Genomic DNA, 24,130 nt, shown 5'->3' with positions numbered 1-24,130 from the left:
AAAATATCCCACCAAAAACTTAGTGAGAGTTTGGCCCGTGCATTTGTGAGATTTGTCAAAGAGCGGAATGAATTGATGGGAATTTAATTTATCTAGTCCCCTACCATGGCTTTTCTAGTGCTTTCTGACGCTATTCTTGCCGCTGTAGCCCATTACCAAGAATTCGAGGGCGGAGAAGATGCGCAAAGTCGGCCTGTTCGGCAAAGTGGCAAAAAAAATTGCCTCCGATATCACCCTCAAAGTGAACAGTGGGGACACGGCAAGATAGCAGCTGTGTGAACCAATGCCAGAGAAAGAAGTAGATAGCCGCATGGAAGGGGAATAGAAAATACACCTGCATATGATCAAAGTGATACCTTACATGTGCAGGTGAGACGATTAGATGCAGCGCGCTTAAACAATGCAATCGTGTAAGTGCGCATCACCATGATACAACTCGAATAGATACAGCGGAGTAACAACTCTATCGTCAACTATCTACCTAGGAGTAGTGCCTTAAAACGAATTTGATCTTGAGGTTTCAATAGAATCAATCGTCTGGTATATATCTGATCCATACGACAAATGCGACAAGAAACAGCATGTGAGGTTGCCATCACCGGCCTTCGCCTTGATTCTCGCTGCAGAGATGCTTGAACCAGCAGCTAGAGTGCTGTATTGTTCATCCAGTTGAATCCTTCTTCTCTTGTCATTGTACGCTTTGCACAGGTATATTCACAATTGTCTTTAAAGAATCTTGGCATGCAGCAAACCACGGATCTCTTGCTCCTTTGCTACCCACCACAGCTTCACTTCTGAGGGGCTTATTGACGCTGATTCAATATACGAAAACGCCATATCCAGCTTCTCAATAACATAGAGTATCCGTACTATCCCCTCGTAAGGCCATACAGCCAATTTTTACAGCTACATGTAAGCCCCTACAATAAAATACCTGTCAACTGGTCATCTTGGCTTCAAATCAGCTCAGCCCCACCACCTGAAATCTGATAGCCGTATATTTTCTGCCCCACCTTCAAACAAAGCTGCAGTTTATTCCGCGCCCTTTCGAAGTGATCAACTTTTGAGCTCTTTTCGAAATCAGTCACAAGATTCGTTCGTTTCATTCATCGTAAAAAGATGATTAACGGCAAGGTCCTGATTATTGCCGGGTCAGACCCTTCCGGGGGAGCGTAAGTACTTTTCCAACTCACTTCATCTGCACATGCCACTTCCCCAGTTGGTTGGAGCTGCAATAGTCATGCAATAACAGCTCCTCTCTAAGCTCCAAAGCTATACCCTCATAGAGAAAATATAATACATCTAGCTCAAAAGAGTAAATCAATGAGTTTTGCTAATACTACGTTTCTCTCTACAGTGGCTTGGAGGCAGACCAAAAAGTCCTTGCCGCGCATGGTTGCTACGCAATGGCATCGACCACCGCGCTAACCATCCAAAACACAAAAGGCGTAACAGGAGTCCACGTCATTCCATCGGACTTTGTTGGAAAGCAGATCGAAGCCTGTCTCGAAGATGTAGGTGCCGATGTCATCAAGACGGGTGAGTTTCCATCTCATATCTAGCATGAAGCTGAGACTTGTCAAGCAACATACTGACAAGGTCAAACAGGAATGCTAGCATCTGCGGAAACAATCGAAGTCATTACCAAACTAGTCACCAAGTACAAAATCCCAGCTCTAGTTGTGGACCCGGTATGACTTTCAAGGCATCCTTTGTCCAAAGCAAAGCTGACAAAGCCAACTATTCACCCATAGGTCATGGTCTCAACATCAGGAGCCCAACTCCTCCCTCATGAAGCCATCGCCCAGCTATCCCAGCATCTTCTCCCTCACACCACCCTCCTCACTCCCAACATTCCAGAAGCAACCCTCCTCTTGACGCAGAACGGCCATGAAGTCGGCGAAATACAGTCCGTCGCCGACGTCGAAGCCATGGGACGCAAGATCCAAGAGTTAGGGCCGAAATGGGTCCTGGTCAAAGGTGGCCATATGCCATTTCGACGAGACTTTTCAGTAGCAAAGACTAAAGAAGAGCGAGAAATCATTGTCGACGTTTTGATTGGGCCAGGAGGCAGTGTATTCCGCGTGGAGAGCCCGTACCAAGAGAGCACAAGCACTCATGGAACAGGCTGCTCGCTAGCTTGTGAGTACATCTCGGCAATTACTGTTAGCATCTAGAGATGATACTGACTGTTAAATAGCTGCTATTTCTGCCCGTATTGCTCAAGGCGCCGACGTCCCCACGGCTGTCCGCGGCGCGTGTCGCTACATCGAAGCAGGCATCAAGACGGCACCCCAGATTGGAGGCGGAAACGGACCGCTTGACCACTTCCATTCCACATACACGCTTCCTTTCTCTCCGTTAGTATTTGCCACCAGCTGACTCGTTATGAGATAATGAGCTCGCATCGGCTAACACGTATGCTGAAACAGGGGATACTTTGTAGACTATCTGCTGGAGCACCCGGCTGTTCGCGACGTCTGGAAGGATTTTGTCTATCATCCCTTTGTCATGGCCCTTGGCAACGGCACACTACCGCTTGAGTCGTTCAAAGGCTACATCATCCAAGATTACCTCTATCTCGTAAGCACTCTCCTCTGAACCTATATCCAAGGAGGCTCATCCAGAACTACAATTAACATTCATACACAGGTTCACTTTTCTCGAGCAAACGCCCTAGCAGCATACAAAGCAAAAAGCATCGGCGACATCTCTCGGGTCCGTCCACTACGCAACCCCCAAAACCCCCCAAATCCTAACAATCATCACAGTCCAACGAAATCGTCACCCACATCCTCCACGAAATGAAACTCCACATCAACTACTGCAACTCTTTCGGCATCTCCGAGCCCGAAATCCAAGCCACCGAAGAACTCCAAGGCAAAGCCTCCCAAACCCTCCCTCCAGAAAAAAGTTACACTTCCTAACATGTCATCGTCGTTAAGCTTCCACCGCATACACCCGCTACGTTCTCGACGTCGGCCAAAGCGAAGACTGGCTCGCCCTCCAAATGGCCCTCGCGCCTTGCCTCCTCGGCTACGGCGCCGTAGCAAAGATGCTGCACGCACACGCAGAGACTGTTCGCGAAGGAAACACTTACTGGGATTGGATCGAAAATTACAATGCTGATGATTACGTCGAAGCTGTGAGACTAGGGAGCGGTACGTGTTGCCCCTTGATTCGTTTCAACCTCGATGTGAGGCTAATTCTAATGGTGGTGGTAGAACTCATCGAGAAGAATATCCGGTTACAATCGCCGAGTCGGATAGAGGAACTTGTTAAAATCTTCGTGCATGCGACAAAGGTAAGCTTCTGAGCAGTCATTAACCTTTAAGTTGCTTTACTAATGAATACGGCAGATGGAGATTGGCTTTTGGGAAATGTTTCCATACAAATAGACGGATAAAGTACGCTCAGGACTATTAGTGTGACGTTATGAAAACATAGAGGCGACAATGAAGAGATACATCCTTAGAGACGGAATATACTATATATGATTATGTTGAAAAGGTTTATATTTTCTCCCCTTTCTATTGTCCGCTCACACCTCCATCCTCCTAATCTACACAGCGCCGCCCTGCGTCTTCTTCCACATCGAAGACTCAACTCTCCTCGGCTCCTGCCCATCAGGCATCATCATATCAAACCCCTGCTCCGGCGGTACATCCGGCACATCAGGAACCCCATCCTCATTCCTACTCGCCGCGGCTCGCCTCACCCGGCGCGACTGCTGACCGACCCACGACGAAATGGACCGGAAGCGAGGCCGCCCGTCTTCAGACGACGAGTTTGTCCCGACGGTGTCTCCGCGGGAGAGTCGGTTGCTGAATCGGCTGCTAAAGTGTTTCCTCTCAGGACTACTTCTGACGGCAATGACGTTAACATGTGAGTCAGTGTAGGCTGTCTTGGCAGCAGCGGCAGCGTTGGGAGGCTGGATAATTACAATGTCCCCGTCGCCAAACCCTGACGACAAGGAGGATACATCGCTCATGCGCATATTCTGGCGCAAAGGCGTCCTTGGTGTCCGCGGCATGTTTCGTACACCCGCGTTGACACTCTTCCTCGCATTCTCCAAATGTGCCGCCGCCGCCATCTGCGTATTAGGCCGCACAATGGGTATCCTGATCCCCTCCGGAGAAGGTGGCACCTCTGGAGAAGGAGGTATAGAAGGGGGCCACGTCCTCTGCTGCCCCCTAGGCTGAAAAATGTCCGACAATCTTGAGTCGCGCTTCGGTTTGCGGAATATCATCCCATATGAATTCACCGTAACACGCTGGGGCGGCGTCATAGCTCCCAATCTCCTTTCGAGCAGTCCACCAGCATTCGTCGCCACCGGAGCCGCAGATTTCTCATTCGTGGGAGTGTCGTCGTCGTCATCGTTGATGCTACACCATCCGAAGGAGCCCGACCGGATATGAGCCTTCATAGTCGTGAAATTTTCACCCACTTTGCTGGAGACGCGACGAGGACCTTCAAAGATCTCATGGGCCTTCATAGACGTAAACTTCTCGCCCAGCTTGGTGGAAACGCGCCGAGGGCCGGCGAAGATCTCGCGAGAGGGGGAATTGGTCGGCCAGGTACTCTTTCGTCCAGCAGATTTACGCTTAGATGCTCGGCGCCAGAAGAAGAAAGCCAGGACCAGAAGAAGAAAGAATCCACCTACATTGGGAACAGTAAGTTTTATGCGTTATCCATGAAATGAATCTGCCTCAAAAATTTATACGCACCAATGGTTACAGACGCAATGACCGCTTTTTCAGCGCCCGGGCTTAGCCTGGAAGTGTGTGCGGCCTCTTGTCCCTGGCCTATAGCTGCCGTTCCATTTGGACTTGGAATACCCGTCATTGCCGTCTCTACTCTCGTTGCTGTTTCTGGAGTCTGTGCTGGCGCAGTGGTGGATGTGGTCGGGGAGCGGGTTTTGCTCTCGGTGCTGCTTATGCTGGATTTTTGCCCATCTTCAGTTGTGTATGTCTCATAAGGCGAGATGGCGGCTGTAAGAGAGAGGACAGATCGAGTCGATTTAGAAAAAGTAGATCGCGTGGGCGATGGAGCGCCACTGGTAGTCCTTCCGTCATCGTCGTCGTCGTCGTCATCGTCACTATCATCACCACCAGACGTACTTTTTGGCAGAGCTGCACTGAGGGTTGTTCTGCGAGGGTTGCCGGAGGGTGAAGCGGATCCAAAATTTCCAGTGACTCCTGTGGGAGATACTTGAGGGGGGGTAGAGGATGAGGGCGGGGGAGGCTGCTGGGGAGGCGGAGCTGCGGCTGGAGGATTTGAATTGGGTGGAGGACTTGACTTGGGCGGAGGGAAAAGACCAGAGAGGGGATTTGATGGTAGTGGTGGTAGAGGAGGAGGAGGAGGAAAAGAAGGAAGAGAAGGATGAAGAATGGGGTTGGTGATAGGAAGTCCAACATTAGAGCGGTCATCCCCATGCTCATGCTCGTCCTCGCTTTCGTCTTCACTCTCGTCCTCATCTTTGTCTCCATCCCGACCCAATAGTTGCAAAAGCGCCCTTCTACATAATTTTCCCTCCAAGTTGATATCGCCTACTAATTCCTTGGCGTTTGCGGTGTTGTCGTCGAACTGGTCTTTAATGTCGCCCTTTGGATTCCATCGTCTCCTGTCCGTCCTTGAGGTCGGCGCCATGATTCACTGCCCAAAACTGTTCCCCTTCTATCCTCTGTCTTTGCGCAGCGTTGTTATAGACCAGCTTCAATCAACGTGCCAAGGTTCATGACGGTATGCAGAATATTCGGTTGCGGAAAAGGAAAAGAGAGTGAGTGAGAGACGAAAATATACAACCCAAACCATTCACCAACCCGTGCAAGAATCCAGTTCTGCACTTTTTACCAAAAATAGATCAACAGAAAGAAATCATCCCCATAACAAAAACTAAAAGAAAGACAAAGAAACGCCGAAAGAAGAAAAAACCTCTCTCAAAGAGGAAGCATGAAAGAGAAAAGGAAAAAAAAACGTGGGGATGAGCTAATAAGATATCGCTTGGCCTCCCGGATCTTCAAAGAATAAAATGGGGAAACACTCGGGACGGAGCAACCGTCAGGAAACACCGCATAGAGAAAAGAAACTTGAAGCCAATGAGCTTTCACCTCGAATCTGTTACAGGTCGTCGATCCATCTTGCGCCTCCTCCTCGGGCACGTTCTGGGGAAAGAAGTGCAATGCTAGCCCTCGCCAAAGAAGCATAAAGAGCCGGTGTCGAATCCAGCCAAATTGCGGGAACCCGTCAGTAGCAGGAAAGAGACGGGTTTGTTAGTGGGATTATCCACCCAATCTGAATCTCAACTGGAGACAAGGGGGAAGGACACGGACGTTCAAATCTGGCCGGCACTAGGTACGCGTACAAGGAGAGCCGAGCTTGACACACTCCCTCATACAATCTTGCAAGGCAATATTGCCCATGATTGCCTCAGAACAGAGTCCAAGCGCCGCACTTCATTCATACTGATATGCGATTTTCCGTCTCAAGAGCCTGATATAGCCAGGATACGACGCCACAGTGGCCTATCTTGACGATTTCCATTTTGGGTCTCTCTACATGACAGGCGGCAGCTCCGAGCAATGGAAACATCAGGGAAATACGGAGTCCAGGGAAATAAGGGAAGCCAAAGGATAGGAAGTTCAAAAAGGGAATGCTTGCGAAAAGGAGGCCTCAAAATGCAACGCGCACAGGCAATTGCTGCTATGATGGGAGCACCAAGTGTGTCGTCGAGCGTTTCAGGTGTAAGGGAGCGCTAGGATATGAAACTGAACAAGTCTTGACTCGTCGAGCTGCCATAGACAGAACGGGGGAGCGATACTGTTGAACCCCCTTCATCTATCAGGGCCAACTGCGGTAAAACAAATACATAGATGCGTATTGGTACGCATTGAATTTGTCACGAGCTTCCAGATTGCTGGCATATGTTAAAAGTTGGGATGACACGATCTACTGTAGATGCGAGTTCCGGCGGTGTGGCTAGTGACAGCCGGCCCGGGCTGAAATGAGGCGGGGCGGTGGTGGCGCAACCATTGAGCTGATGGACACATGCAGGGAGCAAAGATCAGACAAGAGTGAGAAGGTTGAAACAACAGGACAACGACTGTGCGGTGCTCGATCAATTCAGCTGCTTAACATGAATGATTTGAAATTCTGAATTGCCTCGGTTTATGAGAGCAGCACACCCTCAACTCAGTTCCGAGAGATCCTTCAGTGACGCATGCACGTCGTTGAATCTCCAGCGTCAGTGCATGTGATTGGGCGCGTCTCAACGGCCGGCTTCTAACACACGTGAGAATGCACTTGGAAACTTCCATGCAAACTGAGGATGGGAAGTTCCGCCGGTTATGAGTCTTATGAGTCTTATGACTCTATCCTGTGGTACATCTCCGGATGGTTCGCGGTAAATGATTCAGCATCGAGATACATCAAGCTCACCTGCTTCTGATTATAGAGCAACCGCACCGCGGATAGTTCAACTTGCAATGTTATCCAGCGATACCGGACCAGTGGCGTGCTGAAGTCGTGGTAAATCATCCAGCCGCGTTCAATTTACCCATCGCGGCAAGACGCCCCTCGTACATAATAGCGTGCGCTTAGCTCTCCAAGGTTGCTCTGCTCTCCTCCTTTTCCCTGCCATGGACCCTCCGAAAGATCCCGAGATGAGCCTCGAACTCTCCGTCCGTCTGCGCCGCTGGCCGGAGCAGCTTCGGGATCCGGGGCCTTCGATGGGGCTGTCCGTCATTGCGACAACGCACGGATCAAACCGGGGGGACGATGGATGAGAGACTCTAGAAGACGAATTATTCAAAGATATGGAAGAGGTTGAGGGGAAGTTACAGGGAGAAGACCTGAGAAGACCAAAGGAAACGAAGATGCTGCTGGTGTCACCGGCTAGAGAACGCCGTCTGCCCTAGCCAGCTTCCAGTATACCGGAGCACAAAAGTCCGTACGTCCTTCACAGGGCTCGGCTTTCCGGAAAGAGATTACATGTTGCGTTCGTAGTTCGTACTAAGGACCGGCAGTGGACGGAGGCTTGCGCTGGCACATGTCTGCAGCGAGTCCCGGTCCGGGAAGTATAACTAGTATAATAGTCGTGATCAATTGGTTGACTCCAATCTCTCTATCGTTCTGGCATGCCTTATCGCCTTTCCCTCCGTGCTAGGGGCAACACCGTTGAAGTGGGTGCCAGACCCAATCATTTTCTGCGTTATTAATTCTCCAGCGGGAAGGCGGATGGATTAGAGAGAAAAAAATAGAGAAAAAAAATTCAACGATCCGCTAAAGCTTTCGGGCGTCATCAACTTTTTTTTTAGGCCTTCTGCCCTGGTCGAGTCACTGGACAGCTCGAGCTCCATCCCCTAGCGCACGCTTTGCCTGCTTTTCCTACAATCGACTTGAAATATCGTCTTGACAATATCCTTTTGTCGTCCTTATTTTCCCTGCTATTGTCATTGTTATTGTTCCCTGTTCCCCCTGTGGTGGTGTTGATCCCGGTTCCGGAGCCCGAAGCAGATGGCTTCACAACAGTCAATGAGAGCCCTCGCCAGGGCTGGCCCAATCGGCCCCAATGGCGTCGCATCACGAGCCTTTTCCACGGCTACCAAGGCCATGATGATGCGATCTGCCGCCCGGCCCTCTGTCGCCATGAAGCTGGCCAACTCGGGTCGCATCGCCTTCCGCAGAGCCTACGCCGATGAAGCCCCCAAGCCCAAGCCGGGCAAGCTGCGTAAGACATTCAGATGGGCCTGGAGACTGACCTATCTCTCTGCCATTGGCCTCGTTGGATTCACTGCCTACAACATCTACGACGATCGCCACCCCGACGAGCAGTACGAGCCTGATCCCAACAAGAAGACGCTGGTCATTCTGGGTGAGTCAATGCCTCTACGATGCGCTCATATGTGAGAATATGTCAAGCTGACCGGAGAATCCGAAACCAGGCACTGGCTGGGGATCTGTTGCTCTCCTCAAGAAGCTCGACACCGAAAACTACAACGTCGTCGTTGTCTCTCCCCGCAACTACTTCCTCTTCACCCCCCTACTGCCCTCATGTACCACCGGCACCATCGAGCACCGCTCCATCATGGAGCCTGTCCGCGCCATTCTCCGTGGCAAGAAGGCCGCCGCCAAGTTCTACGAAGCCGAGGCCACCTCCATTGACCCTGATCGCAAGGTTGTGCGCATTGCCGATAACTCTGAGATCAAGGGCGCCACCTCCGAGACGGAGATCCCCTACGACATGCTCGTCGTTGGCGTCGGCGCCGAGAACGCAACCTTTGGCATCCCCGGCGTCAGGGAGCACAGCTGCTTCCTCAAGGAGATTGGTGATGCCCAGCAGATCCGCAAGAAGATCATGGACTGCGTTGAGACTGCCGCCTTCAAGGGCCAGACTCCCGAGGAGATTGACCGTCTCATGCACATGGTCGTCGTTGGTGGTGGCCCCACTGGCGTTGAGTTCGCTGGCGAGCTCCAGGACTTTTTCGAGGAGGACATCAAGAAGCTGGTCCCCGACATCAGCCCTCGCTTCAAGGTTACCCTGATTGAGGCCCTGCCCAACGTTCTCCCCATGTTCTCCAAGACTCTCATCGACTACACCGAAAACACCCTCCGTGAGGAGAAGATTGACATCAAGACCAAGACCATGGTCAAGAGAGTTACCGACAAGGCTGTCGAGGCCGAGGTGTCCCGCCCTGACGGTACCAAGGAGCGTGTCGAGATCCCCTACGGCCTGCTCGTCTGGGCCACCGGAAACGCCGTCCGCCCCATCATCAAGGACCTTACCACCAAGATTGCTGCGCAGAAGGACTCCCGCCGTGGTCTTGCCGTGAACGAGTACCTCGTTGTCCAGGGAACCCGCGACATCTGGGCCGTTGGTGACTGTGCCGTTGCTGGCTACGCCCCTACTGCCCAGGTCGCCTCGCAGGAGGGCACCTTCCTTGGAAAGCTGTTCAACAACATGGCCAAGACTGAGAACCACGAGGCCCGTATCCAGGAGCTGAGCAGCAAGCTGAACATTGAGAGCGGCAACTCTGCCGAGGCTGCTCAGGAGATTGAGCTTCTGGAGAGACAGCTCAAGAAGATTCGCGATGTCAAGCCCTTCAAGTACAGCCACCAGGGAAGCTTGGCCTACATTGGCAGCGAGAAGGCCGTTGCCGACGTCAGCTGGTGGAACGGCAACCTGGCCACCGGCGGTAGCCTGACCTATCTCTTCTGGAGAAGTGCCTATCTCTCCATGTGCTTCAGCAGTAAGTCCTCTTTTATACAAATTTCCCCCCTTTTGATACATTTAGCTAACGGCATTTACAGCACGCAACCGTGTTCTGGTTATCGTGGACTGGCTCAAGTCCAAGGCTTTCGGCCGTGACGTCTCCCGAGAGTAGACTCTTTAGACGAAGAAAAGAAAGAGAAGGGAGCATAGAGAGAAGGGAGAACCAAAATTGGCGCAGGAAGAGCGGCTGGTTGACCGCAGCTTTTGAAGCAACCACTACCTATTCTATCATGGGGCACATGAATCTCGCATATGCATGATTGCTCGCGGGCGTCTGTTCTGTGTGTTGAGCGGAGACTTGTTTTATCGTTTCTTTTTTTATGACATAGAGAAGGCGTCTTTAACCGCCTGGGCTGGAGACTAATAAAAAGCCGGATTGGGTGCGAGGTTAGGATACCTCCTTTGTTTTGTAACTATTACCTGTATTCTTGTTTTCATACATATCACGGGGGTTGGGGGAGACTACGAAGTAGGTTGTTGTGAGAATTGCAAAGGGTGATTATATGAAGATTTTGTCCTTTAGTCGGATTGCTGTGTCTATCTTCTAAATAGTGTCTATATAAACATGCTGTTTATTGTCCTGGGACCTGAACGATTCCATGAAGGGTTCTTTAGTTGAAGTGAATTCATACGTTACATATTAAAGGAGATGGAGAACGTTTTGGTGAATTTTTCGCAGCACGAAATACACCATCCAAGTTCCCATCTCAGGCCAAGATCCCTCTCACCCAACACAACGTCCTCAATCTTATTAATCAGGCATTCATTTCAACTCATCTACCCTCATATCCCACATTTGCACTGGAAAAGCCACATCACAACTCAAATTGGCCAATTTCTTCGTCCCAAAAGATTTCGATTCGCTCCAGGGTAACCCATGACGCGTGATTACATCAGCAAGTTGCCACCCTAGGTACGTACCGGCAGGCGCCATCGAGATTTTCTTAGCGCTAAAAAAAAAAACTGCAGGCAAGAAAAAAAACTTAGGCGCAGACCGAATCCCCCCTGCTTTCCGAATTCCTTCTCTTCCAACAAACATTCTTCAGACGCCAACCTCTGGCTTCTTTCTCTCTCTTTCATTCAATCTCCCCTCATCGCACAGCAGAGGCAAACCATCAGAACCGCTGGTTCTCGGTCTTTCTGACGCGTTCTTTCTTTTCCCCCTTGTGCCAGATTCTAGTCACTTGAACCTCGAGTTGACCTGACAACCGCGTTTCCATCCAACTTCACAGAAACCCTTTGCGAATCAACTCAAAACTCGGCAGAATGTCTGGCTACGGCGGCGGTCGATCCAACGGCGGCGGCTACGGAGGCGGCGGTGGTGGTTACGGTCGTGATCGTGGTGATCGCGGTGGTGATCGTGGCGGCGACCGCAACGGCTTCGGAGGCGGTGGCTACGGCGGAGGGTAAGTTGTTTCAGCCTCTCCTTCTCCTTGATCTGCGCAGGCCTAAGAGTTGAGATTCTCATCCCTTGGCGATACCTGCGTGCCAGCTGGAAACAATCATTTCTACGGCTTGATCGATGGATTTGCACATTCATTTCGCACTTGCAGCGAACCTTTGGCTAACGAAAATTTCTTTCTAGTCGTGGCGGATTTGGTAACGGCCACGGCGGTAGCTACGGCGGTGGTGGTGGTTATGGAGGCGGCGGCGGTGACCGAATGGGCCACCTCGGCGCTGGCCTGCAGAAGCAAGATTGGGGTATGTCTTTCCTCGGTGTTTTCACCGTACTTTGGATCCGTTCCTTCTTTTTCTCTTTCTTCATTTTTTACTAACTCTGGACAATGCAGATCTCTCCACCCTTCCCAAGTTCGAAAAGGACTTTTACAAGGAGGATCCCGATGTCAGCTCCCGCTCCCCTGCCGAAGTCGACGAGTTCCGTCGCAAACATCAGATGACCATTGCTGGTCGTGAGGTCCCCAAGCCCGTCGAGACATTCGACGAGGCCGGTTTCCCTCGCTACGTCATGGACGAAGTCAAGGCCCAGGGCTTCCCTGCCCCTACCGCCATCCAGTCCCAAGGATGGCCCATGGCTCTCTCTGGACGTGACGTCGTCGGTATTGCCGAGACGGGTTCCGGAAAGACTCTTACCTACTGTCTTCCCGCCATCGTTCACATCAACGCACAGCCCCTGCTCGCCCCTGGCGACGGCCCCATCGTCCTGATCCTTGCCCCCACTCGTGAGCTTGCCGTCCAGATCCAGCAGGAAATCTCAAAGTTTGGCCGCTCATCGCGCATCCGCAACACCTGTGTCTACGGTGGTGTCCCCAAGGGCCCTCAGATCCGTGACCTCTCCCGAGGTGTCGAGGTCTGCATTGCCACCCCCGGTCGTCTCATCGACATGCTCGAGGCCGGCAAGACCAACCTGCGCCGTGTGACTTACTTGGTCCTCGACGAGGCTGATCGCATGCTGGACATGGGTTTCGAGCCCCAGATTCGCAAGATTATCGAGCAGATTCGACCTGACCGACAGACTCTCATGTGGTCCGCCACCTGGCCCAAGGAAGTCCGTGCCCTTGCTTCCGACTTTTTGCAAGACTTTATCCAGGTCAATATTGGTTCCATGGAGCTGGCTGCCAACCACAGAATTACCCAGATTGTGGAGGTTGTCACCGAAATGGAGAAGCGTGATCGCATGATCAAGCACCTCGAGAAGGTCATGGAGAACAAGGAGAACAAGATTCTCATCTTTGTTGGCACCAAGCGTATCGCCGACGACATTACTCGATTCCTCCGCCAGGACGGCTGGCCTGCTCTCTGTAAGAAAGCCCTCTCTCAGAAGTATTTTGAAGTCAAAACTAACACTCCTCTTAGCAATCCACGGAGACAAGCAGCAAAACGAGCGAGACTGGGTCCTCGACCAGTTCAAGACCGGAAAGAGCCCTATCATGGTTGCTACCGACGTGGCGTCTCGTGGTATCGGTAAGTATCAGCCCTCTTTGTCCCCCTTCTCTAGCAACTTCCAGCAAAAGCACTTGCTGCATACTTTACTCTCGCGTTTAGGGGCTATCTTTTCTGTGCGCAACTGCCTGACCAAACCGTGTCGGTTATGGTTCTCATTATGTGGTGGAGTCTTGATCCGTTGTGTAGCGTTCCCATCTGCTATACTCGTATTTCCATTCTTGTACCTTGCTCATTCCCGTGGTACAAAGGTGGAGGTTGGCATCTCTTGACCCCGATCAAGCTGTCTCCCCAAGGCTCTTAGTCTCCCCTGAAGACCCCCGTGATCACATAATATGTCCCCCTGCAAAGAGGATGGATTGGCATTTTGAAAAAACGCACTTGGATTGGCCCTGGTTTACCAAGGAGTGAAGTACAGATGGACGATATATCATTATCGCCGTCTCTTCACGTTCCGCGCTGGAGGTTGCTATACATACCCGTATTTCGTTTGCTAACCCTTTCTTTTTCTGTAATCCAAAGATGTTCGCAACATCACCCATGTGTTGAACTACGATTACCCTAACAACTCGGAGGACTACATCCACCGTATTGGTCGTACCGGTCGTGCTGGCCAGCACGGAACTGCCATTACGCTCTTCACCACTGACAGTAAGTTGAATCCTCGTCAATCCCGTGTCTCGAACAAGCGCTAATCATTGCAAAAACAGACCAGAAGCAGGCCCGTGATCTTGTCAATGTCCTCCAGGAGGCCAAGCAGCAGATCGACCCTCGCCTTGCTGAGATGGTTCGCTACGGTGGCGGCGGCGGTGGTCGCGGCTACGGTGGTTACCGTGGCCGTGGCGGCGGCAGAGGTGGGTATCGTCGATGGTAGAGCAACAAGGGCAGGGTCGGGAGCTGACCACGGTCTATCAGCCAACTCCAACAACCTTCCGCTCGGCAACCGACGATGGTAAGAAGGAAGAGATTCGTCATGTGTTACTTGCATCACTGTGACCCGGATAAGGCTCAAGTCAATGATGACTGGCCATACCCGGAACGCATGACAGACGTGAAAGGCCCTATGCACTCAAACGGCGTTTGATAGAGGACAGGATTGGTTTCAACTAGACATTGACTCGCATCCCTGCGAAGTCATCGGTTATTTGGTTTTTTGCTGTTGACGGATATTTTGTCGTTTTGCTTTTGCCTCTTTTCTATTTTTCTTTTCTAATGGTTTGAACGTATATCACATAAGGACACGGGAGAAGGTGATCCATTGTTATCAGTCACTTACTAGGCCACCATGACGATGCATCCATCGACACTGGCACAGGCTGCTCTGCCTCGAGGGTTAACATGTACGTTGATAGAGAAAAAAATAACGAGGCCTGGAATATCACACATTTGGCATGACTCTTGTGACAATGAATGAAGCTGTAGGGTGAAAGAATATCGTCTGATGTGTCGTTATTTGAGAAGAACATTTATGAGTGGTGATTTATACCGTAGGACGTAGACATAAAAGTACCTTGTTTGATGAATCCCAAGTTGGTGAATCCTAAGCATTGTAGATATGATTGGATGTTTCCATTTCAGCCAGTACAATTGAAAGCTGTAATAAAACAGGCTTTTAGGCTCAAGTCGACCGAATGTTAATAACCTCTTCAGGTAGTTGTATCGAGAGAATCCTACGGAAAAAAGTCACATCACATGCTATCAAAAATTCTACGAAAAGACAGCAAATCACGTTCCGCGGTGACGACACGTCGGCTGATCTGATTGCCCCCGTCTTGGTGACGAATCCTGCGGTCCTATGGCCTGTCACCCTCATCTTTTACTTTTAATTGTTTTTGAATGTTAATATATGAGGGAGAGAGGTATTGGAGTTTACTGGGGGATGAGGAGATGGAGGGACGCGTCTGTGTGGAAACGCGGTGACGCGAAAAACAATGCTTTCGGAGTGTGGTTTTCTATGCTGCGTTTCTTTTTCCTAATCTGTTTCTTTTTCTTTTACTATCTAGAACTATTGGATAATATACTTTACTGTAGTTCTTTTCGTTTTACATTGAAGTCTGTACGATATCATTTTTACTACTTCTCAGTAATGCAAGGGACGGTAACAAAGTCCACAAAAGCGCATCACTTAGAATGCAAGAACAAATAACTCCAAGCAAGGGGTGCTCATCATACTTCATTATACATCAGGATCGAGATCATCTCTCTTTTTTCTTTGCTTTTGCGAGGATCGCTGGATGCATATACTATTACTTATCTTGCATCTACGAGTATCATTCTCCCTTCCTTTCTTTGATCCCTACCTATCGTCTTTGCGTGTATGTTTTTGCTCTCCTTCATACTTCTGCCTTTTGCATATACATTTCCGCCTTACCTTTACCTATTCTTTTCTTGTTTCTGTAACTTCGCTTCATGGGACAAGGAGATTCTCTCTGCAAAGCAGGGCTGAACTTGGCTGAGCTGAGCTGAACACCAAAAAGTCCAAGCTCTCTATAAACCTTCCCCTTTCATTTCGTCATCTCGTCCTTCTCTTCTCTCCTCATCCTTACGAAAATCAACATATTATTCATTAAAAGGACCACTTCGAATAAAAATAAGATTAAAAAAAAAAAACGCCTCGCCGTTTCAAAAAGTAAAAAAGACACCCATCAGCACACAAGATTTGATCATAAATGATAAAAATCCATCCCATTCATGCAAACCCCCCTCACACACAAGAAATAACTACATTCGCCGACCTGAATCCGAACCCGTCTGGTCTTTTTACAAGGGCAACACAGACCAAAGGATAAAAGCAACCAACCAAGACGTACACGTATACGTATATTTTCTATAAACGCGAACCCCGAACCTATACCACGTAAAAAATCACATCCGTTAAAAAGGCTGCCTAAACACAGCGATCAATCCATCAATCCATCCGTTCACACAAAGACGACAGACAATAGACACCTATACTATATTTACCAAACTACTATTTCCCTCGTAAAGCTACCCAGTACTTACAAACAAACAAAACCATGAAAAATAAAGACGTAAAAAAAAAGTGAAGTAAAAAAGGAAAGGTACAAAATGGAAGCAAGAAGACACGCCCTCCCGCGGAAAAGTGAGTTGTTGGTCAGACGACAAGCCATGTCTGAAACTTGATTCCGGGCTTCAGAAATATGATATGCTATATTACAACTTATCCTCACAATAGCAAGCAAAATTAATTAATTAATTAATAAAAGCATCCAAGAATAGAAACACACACATATACACCCACACACATTCACACTCCCATCACGCATGAGAAAAAAAAAAAAGACACAGAGAGACAGGGTGAAAAGCAAGATATCGTCTATTCTATACAGGCTCTACATTACCAAGCCAGCCATCCAACCAGCCAGACAAAATCGGCAACAAGCAAACCCCAAAAACAAGCAAAGATAAAAGGTGTCAGTGCCAGCTGCAGGCACCCAAAAAAAAACGCCCGCTCAACCCGCCCCATGCCCACCCCCCGCGGCTCTTCAATGACACCGAAAGAGCACTCCCAAATCCAAGACATCGGCGAACTGATTCACAAGAGACAACAAGCAAGGCCTCAATGTGTCACACAATACCGACGACGAAACAAGCAAGCAACTTTGGTTGGGCTAGTTACGCACCCCCCAGCAAAAGAATGTCGGAGCTGACAGGAAAAACAGTCCACCAACAACAAACCCAAAGGATGATAAATTACCCTAAACAGAGTGTACTCTACATTCCAATTACGAGTACTCCGTAAAGACAAGCTGAAAACGGCGAAGAAACAGGAGATTTACTATAATCTTTCGGAATTCACGGCGTGAGCTGATTGTCTTCCTTGGAGGCGAGAAGAATAATCAATAGTAAAAGCCATCTTCGTTTCCATCTCAGCTCATTATCTCAATCAACCAAATATCAAAATCAAATGACTCGCGGAACAGTAAAGAGAGTACATAGGCTACATTGCCAAAAAAGAAGGCTGCATCTCCGGAGTGAGTGATTAGTAGCTAAATTGCTTAGCAACTCCGCGAGATGGGCACAAAGTCGCGAGCTGAAGCTAGCCCCAACATCTTTTGCTTCTTTAGGCAAGGCATCTGTTGCACCCAGAGGCGCATCGCTTCAAGCCATCTGATTCTAGTTCCCAAGATTCTGGGATCAGCAACGTTTTACGGAGTACACAGTCGTCGCAACTGCTACTAAACTCCTACTACCACCAAGATAAGAAAATGGTAGACGACAGTAAAAACCGGGGAGTTTAGCCCACAAGTCCCTACAACAGCCGACGACGGCCATGACAAGTCGCAGCAGCATCATCTCGTCGTGGCCTACGGGTCATCAATCACATCATAGCCGAGACCGCCTTTGCTCAAAAACCCTCTCAGCAAAAGGTAGATGACGCAGAGGTGACCTTTCTCGGAGAAACGGGAGGGGGGTGTAAAAGATCCAATACACACACTCTCTGTTGAACAAAAAAAGAAAAGAAAAAGGCGAAGGCACGAGAAAGTGACGAGGAGGGGCGGCAGAGGACATCTGCTGAGATCCAACCAGAATCCATTCCTTCGGACTGGGGACCTGGTTGGACGTCTTCGCTCCCCCATTCCATACTGTACGGGAATCCTGACCTGACCGATAACAAAACGCCTGCAAAAAAGCAGGCACAGCGGGCGTGGCTGAAAATGAGTCGGGGTCAACAAAACGACACACGAGAGGCCAGAAAAGATCTCCTCGCCGGCGTGAACCTTTCAGGAAGTGCCCGTGTATGTATCAACGAATAGCATACCTTCACACCGAATAGGAAAAAGAGGTGTTGGATAGAAAGAAGAAAAAAATATTCAGGCCCCATTGTCATGCACGTCTTTGCCCCCCTCCTCTGAAAGGGAACCAGAGAGAAGAGAGAGAAAAAATGGGGGAGCCACATTTTTGCAACCTTGCCCACAGTGCATTCATCATTGACATCCCAGTCGAAAAAGCGATCAGTCAACTCCTGAGGCTGAGAACGAGGGGAAATGGGAAAGAGAAACCTTGCCTGGTCGCCGAACTGACAAAGCTGAATGCAAAGAAAAGAAAAAATCGACCAGGGGTCACAGGGACGAGACCCAAGAGACCCAGCAAAGTCTCTCCGCTCGCAATGGTTCACTGCCTCCTCTTTGAGTCCATCTCCGCCTGCGTGAATCAACCATGCCAGGATAGGCGTAGTAAGCACGTGGGTGAAGGTGGCGTTATGCTACTCTACAGGAAGGAAAACAAGTTGGTGAGAGTTGTGAGAAGAGGGGGGGAAGCGAGAGGTACAGAGTACGGCCAGTTACTCAATACAGTATCTCGTAAACAGTACTGCCGTGCTCTTGTTTCGGCGTTGGGTACTGTTAAAGAAATGAAAGTTTGAAAGAGGCAGCAGGACTTGAGCCGTGGGAAGCGTGATCTTCATGCTGAGACGAGACGCGTTTTCGAAAAGCGCACCTCTCACTCGAACCAGGGGGACGGTCAGGCTAGCAAAAAGCCAAGACACGGAAGACAGTTGCCAGGTTCAGACAGGGGGCTGTAGTGACCTGGACCAAGCATCGTGATAGCCATGGGTCAGATGCCTCTCATCAACCTTATATCCAATTGCCAAACTGTCTCAAGCGAGGCCATCCAGTCTTCCCCCTCCTCCTCATGCCACTCGAACGAACGAGCGAGACCGCTCTATGAGAGAATAAACAGGATAGACGAAGGGGGGTGTGTGACGGGGGTTCAATGCAGGCAAGGGAAAGAAATGGCACGCGTGATTCGGCGGCCGCAGCAAGAAGAAAAGACGGTGATTTGATTTGAGGTTTGAGAGCAAGCTGTCCATGTAGGCAGGATCAGATGCCTTGCTCCAGCACAGTCGCATCCCCCAGCTGTACCAGGACCGTATCGAGTACACGGCGAACCATGTGCATCGTAGCATTAGACAACTTGACCGTCTTTTCGCTTCCCGCCTCTAGGCTCATGGGCTGAACGACTAGCCCACAAAAAAAAAAGCAGAGAATAAGAGGGTAACCACAAAAAAAAAAAAAAAAGGCGCGAACACTGGGCGGAACTGAGAAAGAAAAAAAAGGGAAAAAGGCATGCGAGAAGCCAATCAGGGCCAGGGCGAGTCCCAGCCAAGGGGGGCCCAGAATTCGGGGGAGCCGAGATGACTCAACAAGAATGGGGTTTAGCAGATGTTCGCCGACGACATGCTTGCAAGTACCAGTACAGTACGCAGATTCCCCACTCTATTTCAGACGACGAGAAGAAAAAAAAGATCGGATAAGGACGTCAGGAAACATATTCCTTCTCCGTAATGCTGCAGCTGCAGCTGTAGAGGGATGGAGGGAGGAGGGGGGATATTGGCATGTCACAGTTATCCTGTGGATGGAACCCTCGTCTGGGGGGGTCAGATATAACTCGTACAGTCTTGTACAGTAGACAAGACGGGGCCGATGAACGCAGCAACGAACAGAATGTGAAGCCAAGGCAAATTCTCCCATTGGCGGCGGGGCGGTGGATGGATGCCGGCATGGGCAAATAGAAAGGCATCAGATGAGTGCGCGCAAAGGGGGGCGTCTGCAGAGAGAAGCAATCGTGGAGGCGAGCCATGGGTCTCTTCTGCTGGCCCCCTGGTCGTTGGGTCTTCTTAGTCATGGGAGAGGGAGCGAGAGAAGAGAGAGAAAGCGCGCGAGGCCTGCTTCGGCAAAATGAACCTTGAAACGTCAAAGAATCCATGACAACAGCCGCACGGCAGGGATGAGCCAGATGCAGAATCGTGAGGTTGGCAGCTCGAGAGCTCAGCGTGTCCACCGGCAGACGTCATCGCACTTCGTAAAAAGCACCAGCCAATATTCTGAATGCGACCCCGTCGAGGTGGCTGAAACAGCATCAAATGTCCAAGGACCGAGGCTTTTTTTTTCTTGTTGTTCCTTTATTCGGATCTCTCTTTTCGTCGTGTCAGTCCGTGTGTGTCTCCAGCTCGGGTCGAGTCTCGAGCATGTGCCTCTCTGGTTCTGGTCCTGGTCCGACCCCTCCCTCTCCCTTCAATCCTGCACGAGTACAGTCAGTACCGGTACTGCACTGCACGCCGTACATCCATAGGGTTACGGATATGCATTTACTGCTCTCGGACGAGCTGCGATGCGACGGCGGTGGGAGGGTCGAAAAAGTGGAGGGCAAGGGTGGCCGATTATTGCACAGCGACCAGAAGCAGGCATTGCCTCGATGTGCGCGCGCCCTGCTGAGCTGATTTGCTTTGATTTGATTTGCCCGTGAGGCCGTGCGGATAACAGACAGACACCCAGCATGACGGGCAAATGAAAAAGGGAAAAAAAAAAAAAAAAGAAATCGCCAGCGGAACGGGTGTTGCGTGTTGCGTGTTGCGTGCTGCATCTCCGTCTTCGCTCTGCCCAGCTGGCCCAAGTGGATAACGAGGCGAGATGGCGACGTGAGAATTGGCTTGGAGGCGACAAGCTGTCAGCGGTCGGCTGTCAACTGTCGCCCACGTACCGGTACTCGCGCTTCGCTCACAGAGGGCCAAGGTACTCGTACAAGTCTGTCCAACGTGCAAGTACGCAGTACCTCGCGCCATCGTCCTGGCGAGCCCCTCGGTACTTTCTCCGGTGCGTCTGTTCGCAGTCCCGCACCGGTACCCCAGTGGGCTGCTATGGATCCAGCCAGTGTACCGGTTACCTTATAACGTGACGAGCCGCCCAAGCATGTCATCCGCTAGGCCCGAGGCCCAGGTGGACGTTCTTGTCTCCCTTGAGCCCTTCGCGCTCTCCCTACCTAACAAGTGTGCCATTCTGTGCGACTCGCGCTCCCGTATTCCTGGTACCAGCGATGGCGCCCGCTAGCCTGTCGCTGGGCCAAAAACCCGCCGTTGGTGTGTTGCACAACAGCCGCCCGACGGGGGTGGTCGCAAGTACCTGTACAGTACTGGTTCGTATAGACGCAATCACGATCAAATGCTCGAGGTGAGCTGCGCACTTGGCCAGGTGCGGGTGCATGTGCATGGAGGTCTACTGTAGAGGATGGGATGGGATGCGGTGCTAGACTAGCCCAACACCCAAGCAGCACGTTCAACTCATGGGCCCTAAAGCTGCTCCGTAATAGCGCGCCCACTCCAGTAAACTTGCGGCGCTAGGGCCTGCCTGGGCCTCCCCTCAGCGCTCAACGCTGCTAGCATCAACCTCCCCAGATCGCCATGCGCTCAGACTGATCCCTGGGACCAGACCAAAAAGTCCCTGGGCTAGCTCTACCTAGCCTTGGGACTCCACGGAGCCTCTTTCACTAGCACTTACCGGCCACTGGGTTCCTGGTAAGCATTCAATGGAACTGAGATCTGAGATGCCAGCCCAGCCCAGCCCAGTGCTAGCAGGCTCCAGGTACCTCGCGGCTAGCAACCCCTCCGTATTGCTTTAGTCCTGTACCTGCGCTACGATACACGTTGGGTCGCGGCAAGGCTATTGCTATTCCTGTCAGCGGTGGACAATGCATCGTATCATCAATCAGTCAGCAAGATAATGTACTTCACGATAGATCCTCACGCCCGTTGATGCCCAGTCGCCGTCTCGTCTGCATACGACACGTCTGGTATCAATTATAGTACCTGCACCTGTACCGTACTCCGTGCTTTGATTGACATTGGTGCCTATTGCATGGTAGCAGTAGCAGCAGGCATCAACAGAATAGGAGTGTTGCAGTTGCAGCGCATTGATGCGACATGTGCGTATCAAGCACAGCACACACGGTCTAGAGCGACACCATCACATGCCCTGCCGTCAATCATTGATCTCATCAATAGGCACGGCGGCGAGGACGGGCTGTATTGTGCTCGTACTGAGAATCAACGACACTCCCCCCCGCTATGCCCTATCCAGTATGGAGTGCGTAAAGACAGAGAGCAAGCATCTGCCAGCTTCGGAGCAAGTCTGGGCGATTTGCGCTGCCATGGATGATTCCGAAAAGCCCTTCGTATCCAAGGAGAAATGAGATTGATTTCCTCTTGCCGTAGGCGACCATCGCCCATCCGGGGGTCCTTGTCAGCCTGCTCCGGCTCTCGTCCTTAACTTATTCATCACATCTCCTTTCCCCCCCCCCCCCCCCCCCCCCCCNCCCCAGCACACCATGCAGGTCCCAGCTTTTTGCAGAATTTAGGCTTGTCCAACAAGCCTAGATATCAAAATGCGCCCTAGGGGAGCCCAAATCTCCCCTTGTTTAGTCTGCTCCATCGATTCGGGTTTTAAAATTAGGCGGACACTTGTAGCAGAACCGCCTCAACGGCCTCGTCGCCAGTCCAGTTGATCTCGTCCTGCTAATGGGATAGTGCTGCCTTGGTGCGTGAGTAGATAGAATAATCCTGCGGATGTCGCATCTCGGTTATCGGAGCGTATACGGACGAATGACGAGGCTGCAGCAATCGCCTTGCCCTGTATTGTATATCGCGAGTAGATACGAAATATGTCCCTATTTTCCGCTAGGAGCAACGTCTTACCCTACACTCATGTCAGGAAGAAGAACACGCTCATCAACTGATGCCTGTCTCCTTCGAGGTCCTGGAAATAGTACCCTTTCAATGTGGATAGCTTATCAAAGCGTCCAAGTCGGCTCTCTCCTGAGCTGAACAGCTTTCTAGGATATATCCAACAAGCATGGCAAGGACCATCTGAATCCCTTCGCCGCGTACAGGGTGAGCTCGGGATAAGACGAAATAGCGAAAGCCACAGCAAAGTCGCCTGCCAAGGACGAAACCCCGTTACTGGTTCTTGCCCATACTCCTCCTGACAGCTGACGCTAGCTAGCCCAGCGCCGGTCGAGGGCCGTTTTCGCAGATCGGATTAGCATGAAGTAATCGCTCTCCGTTCTGCTCCGTAGAGATCTCAGAGCCCTCGTCAAGTGGGGGGAGCTGCTTTTCCCGAAGAGCCATTTTCCAAGAATCCGGATATGGGTACTCGTACGGCCTCATCTGACCCCCTTTTGTCCCAGAGAGCAAGAATGTGTCTTGATCATCCCAAATCAAGAGAAACATGCAGTATTAGCACATCGAGGTCCGTCGATTAACTGAAAACCCCCCTCTCTCTGCCTCACAGCTCAGCTGCCACGCCCCCCTTGGCTGGATGCCGTGGTCTGACCCTCTCTGCTCATCCATCCTCATCTCACTGCTTCGCCGTCTCGTTACGGGGGGATATTAAAGGGCCTCCATCATGATTAAGAAAATGACGGTGGCTTGAGAGTAAAGGGCCATCCTCACTAGCATTGTCAGCCACAGTGAGCTTGGTGTGCCAGACTAAGTGTATCGGATTACCGCATTGGCTACGCCATGCAGGAAGCTGAACGAGGGAGGGGAGAAAACCGCGGTAAACGTCCATTTGCGGCTGTCTCAGATGCCCCACCGGAACCATAGCGCCTATGCGATGAATCGTTTTATCGTAATTTGTCAATTTTAGGCACCTTGGCTTGATTGGATAAAAATACGACACGTTCCTTCTCGTGAGCATCGCTGTCCCGGCAGTCACGTAGGAGCGAAGCGGGTTGATTGGAAAGAAAGGGAGGGAGCCAGAGCGGGTGACCTTTTGTGTCGATTTTGGGTCCAGGTCCTGATAACGGCCGTTCTAGCAATAGCATCACAAAGTGAGCTTACGAGCGCTGGGACTGGCACCGCGGCCAGACCAAGGAAGGCTGACGGAGCGCGGCAGCGAAATTAGAATGGCCGTTTTTGTTTTTCCCCAGTCAAAGCCCCTGCGCGAATGGGGGACGTGCGAGCAAATGCGGCTGACTTGGTCTGTAGCCAACACTAACCAGCAGAGCGACGAGATGCTACCATGTTAGCCAGGTTTCATTCGTAAGGGGGTTTGATATTTTAGACCCTTCTGGCTTTGGGGGAGGTCGAGCGGCCCATGTCCTTGTCTAGCTGCTAGCACTCAATGCTAGTCCTTCCCGTGATAGTCTAGCGGTCAGTAGTAG

General features: G+C 50.9%; 6 protein-coding genes across 6 annotated transcripts; 4 read left to right on the top strand and 2 right to left on the bottom strand.

Annotated features, from left to right (window-relative positions):
* The first annotated feature begins 883 nt into the window (after window positions 1-883).
* On the top strand, window positions 884-3,728 carry M431DRAFT_513227 (hypothetical protein). The gene is made up of 11 exons (XM_024919980.1): window positions 884-1,172; window positions 1,358-1,539; window positions 1,609-1,691; window positions 1,755-2,142; window positions 2,201-2,360; window positions 2,433-2,583; window positions 2,653-2,718; window positions 2,772-2,880; window positions 2,946-3,161; window positions 3,225-3,304; window positions 3,360-3,728. Exons 1-11 carry the CDS (start codon window positions 1,120-1,122, stop codon window positions 3,396-3,398), a joined length of 1,527 nt encoding a protein of 508 aa, XP_024768869.1. The 5' UTR covers window positions 884-1,119; the 3' UTR covers window positions 3,399-3,728.
* Window positions 3,563-5,649, bottom strand: M431DRAFT_487083 (hypothetical protein; the record flags this gene model as incomplete). The annotated part of the gene is made up of 2 exons (XM_024916451.1): window positions 3,563-4,659; window positions 4,728-5,649. The coding sequence occupies 2 exons, from the start codon at window positions 5,647-5,649 to the stop codon at window positions 3,563-3,565; spliced, it is 2,019 nt and encodes a 672-aa protein (XP_024768868.1).
* A 2,488-nt stretch (window positions 5,650-8,137) lies between these two features.
* On the top strand, window positions 8,138-10,855 carry M431DRAFT_154350 (hypothetical protein). The gene is made up of 3 exons (XM_024912902.1): window positions 8,138-8,872; window positions 8,943-10,247; window positions 10,309-10,855. Exons 1-3 carry the CDS (start codon window positions 8,515-8,517, stop codon window positions 10,380-10,382), a joined length of 1,737 nt encoding a protein of 578 aa, XP_024768867.1. The 5' UTR covers window positions 8,138-8,514; the 3' UTR covers window positions 10,383-10,855.
* Window positions 10,856-11,536: 681 nt separating this feature from the next.
* On the top strand, window positions 11,537-14,127 carry M431DRAFT_98237 (hypothetical protein; the record flags this gene model as incomplete). Its single annotated transcript, XM_024925020.1, has 7 exons — window positions 11,537-11,676; window positions 11,856-11,971; window positions 12,061-13,029; window positions 13,085-13,192; window positions 13,694-13,822; window positions 13,882-14,034; window positions 14,069-14,127. 7 exons carry the CDS (start codon window positions 11,537-11,539, stop codon window positions 14,125-14,127), a joined length of 1,674 nt encoding a protein of 557 aa, XP_024768866.1.
* A 3,797-nt stretch (window positions 14,128-17,924) lies between these two features.
* M431DRAFT_318898 (hypothetical protein) lies at window positions 17,925-18,690 on the top strand. The gene has a single exon (XM_024914283.1). It carries the CDS (start codon window positions 18,078-18,080, stop codon window positions 18,555-18,557), a length of 480 nt encoding a protein of 159 aa, XP_024768865.1. The 5' UTR covers window positions 17,925-18,077; the 3' UTR covers window positions 18,558-18,690.
* Window positions 18,691-20,011: 1,321 nt separating this feature from the next.
* On the bottom strand, window positions 20,012-21,043 carry M431DRAFT_318925 (hypothetical protein). Its single transcript, XM_024914285.1, has one exon. It carries the CDS (start codon window positions 20,555-20,557, stop codon window positions 20,123-20,125), a length of 435 nt encoding a protein of 144 aa, XP_024768864.1. The 5' UTR covers window positions 20,558-21,043; the 3' UTR covers window positions 20,012-20,122.
* Between the last annotated feature and the right edge of the window lie 3,087 nt (window positions 21,044-24,130).

The sequence above is a fragment of the Trichoderma harzianum genome (assembly GCF_003025095.1).
Source record: "Trichoderma harzianum CBS 226.95 unplaced genomic scaffold M431scaffold_20, whole genome shotgun sequence".
NCBI classification, from domain to species: Eukaryota; Fungi; Ascomycota; class Sordariomycetes; order Hypocreales; family Hypocreaceae; genus Trichoderma; species Trichoderma harzianum.
This window is presented reverse-complemented; position numbering and strand designations above follow the sequence as displayed.

What these genes read in the sequence shown, in the direction of transcription:
- M431DRAFT_513227 (XM_024919980.1), top strand. Translation starts at nt 1,120, where the DNA reads ATGATTAACGGCAAGGTCCTGATTATTGCCGGGTCAGACCCTTCCGGG. An exon ending in AGCCACCGAAGAACTCCAAG is followed by an intron (nt 2,881 to 2,945) that starts GCAAAGCCTCCC and finishes ATCGTCGTTAAG; the next exon opens with CTTCCACCGCATACACCCGC. An exon ending in AGCTGTGAGACTAGGGAGCG is followed by an intron (nt 3,162 to 3,224) that starts GTACGTGTTGCC and finishes TGGTGGTGGTAG; the next exon opens with AACTCATCGAGAAGAATATC.
- M431DRAFT_154350 (XM_024912902.1), top strand. Translation starts at nt 8,515, where the DNA reads ATGGCTTCACAACAGTCAATGAGAGCCCTCGCCAGGGCTGGCCCAATC. An exon ending in GAAGACGCTGGTCATTCTGG is followed by an intron (nt 8,873 to 8,942) that starts GTGAGTCAATGC and finishes ATCCGAAACCAG; the next exon opens with GCACTGGCTGGGGATCTGTT. An exon ending in TCTCTCCATGTGCTTCAGCA is followed by an intron (nt 10,248 to 10,308) that starts GTAAGTCCTCTT and finishes CGGCATTTACAG; the next exon opens with CACGCAACCGTGTTCTGGTT.
- M431DRAFT_318898 (XM_024914283.1), top strand. Translation starts at nt 18,078, where the DNA reads ATGGGGGAGCCACATTTTTGCAACCTTGCCCACAGTGCATTCATCATT.
- M431DRAFT_318925 (XM_024914285.1), bottom strand. Translation starts at nt 20,557, where the DNA reads ATGCAGCACGCAACACGCAACACGCAACACCCGTTCCGCTGGCGATTT.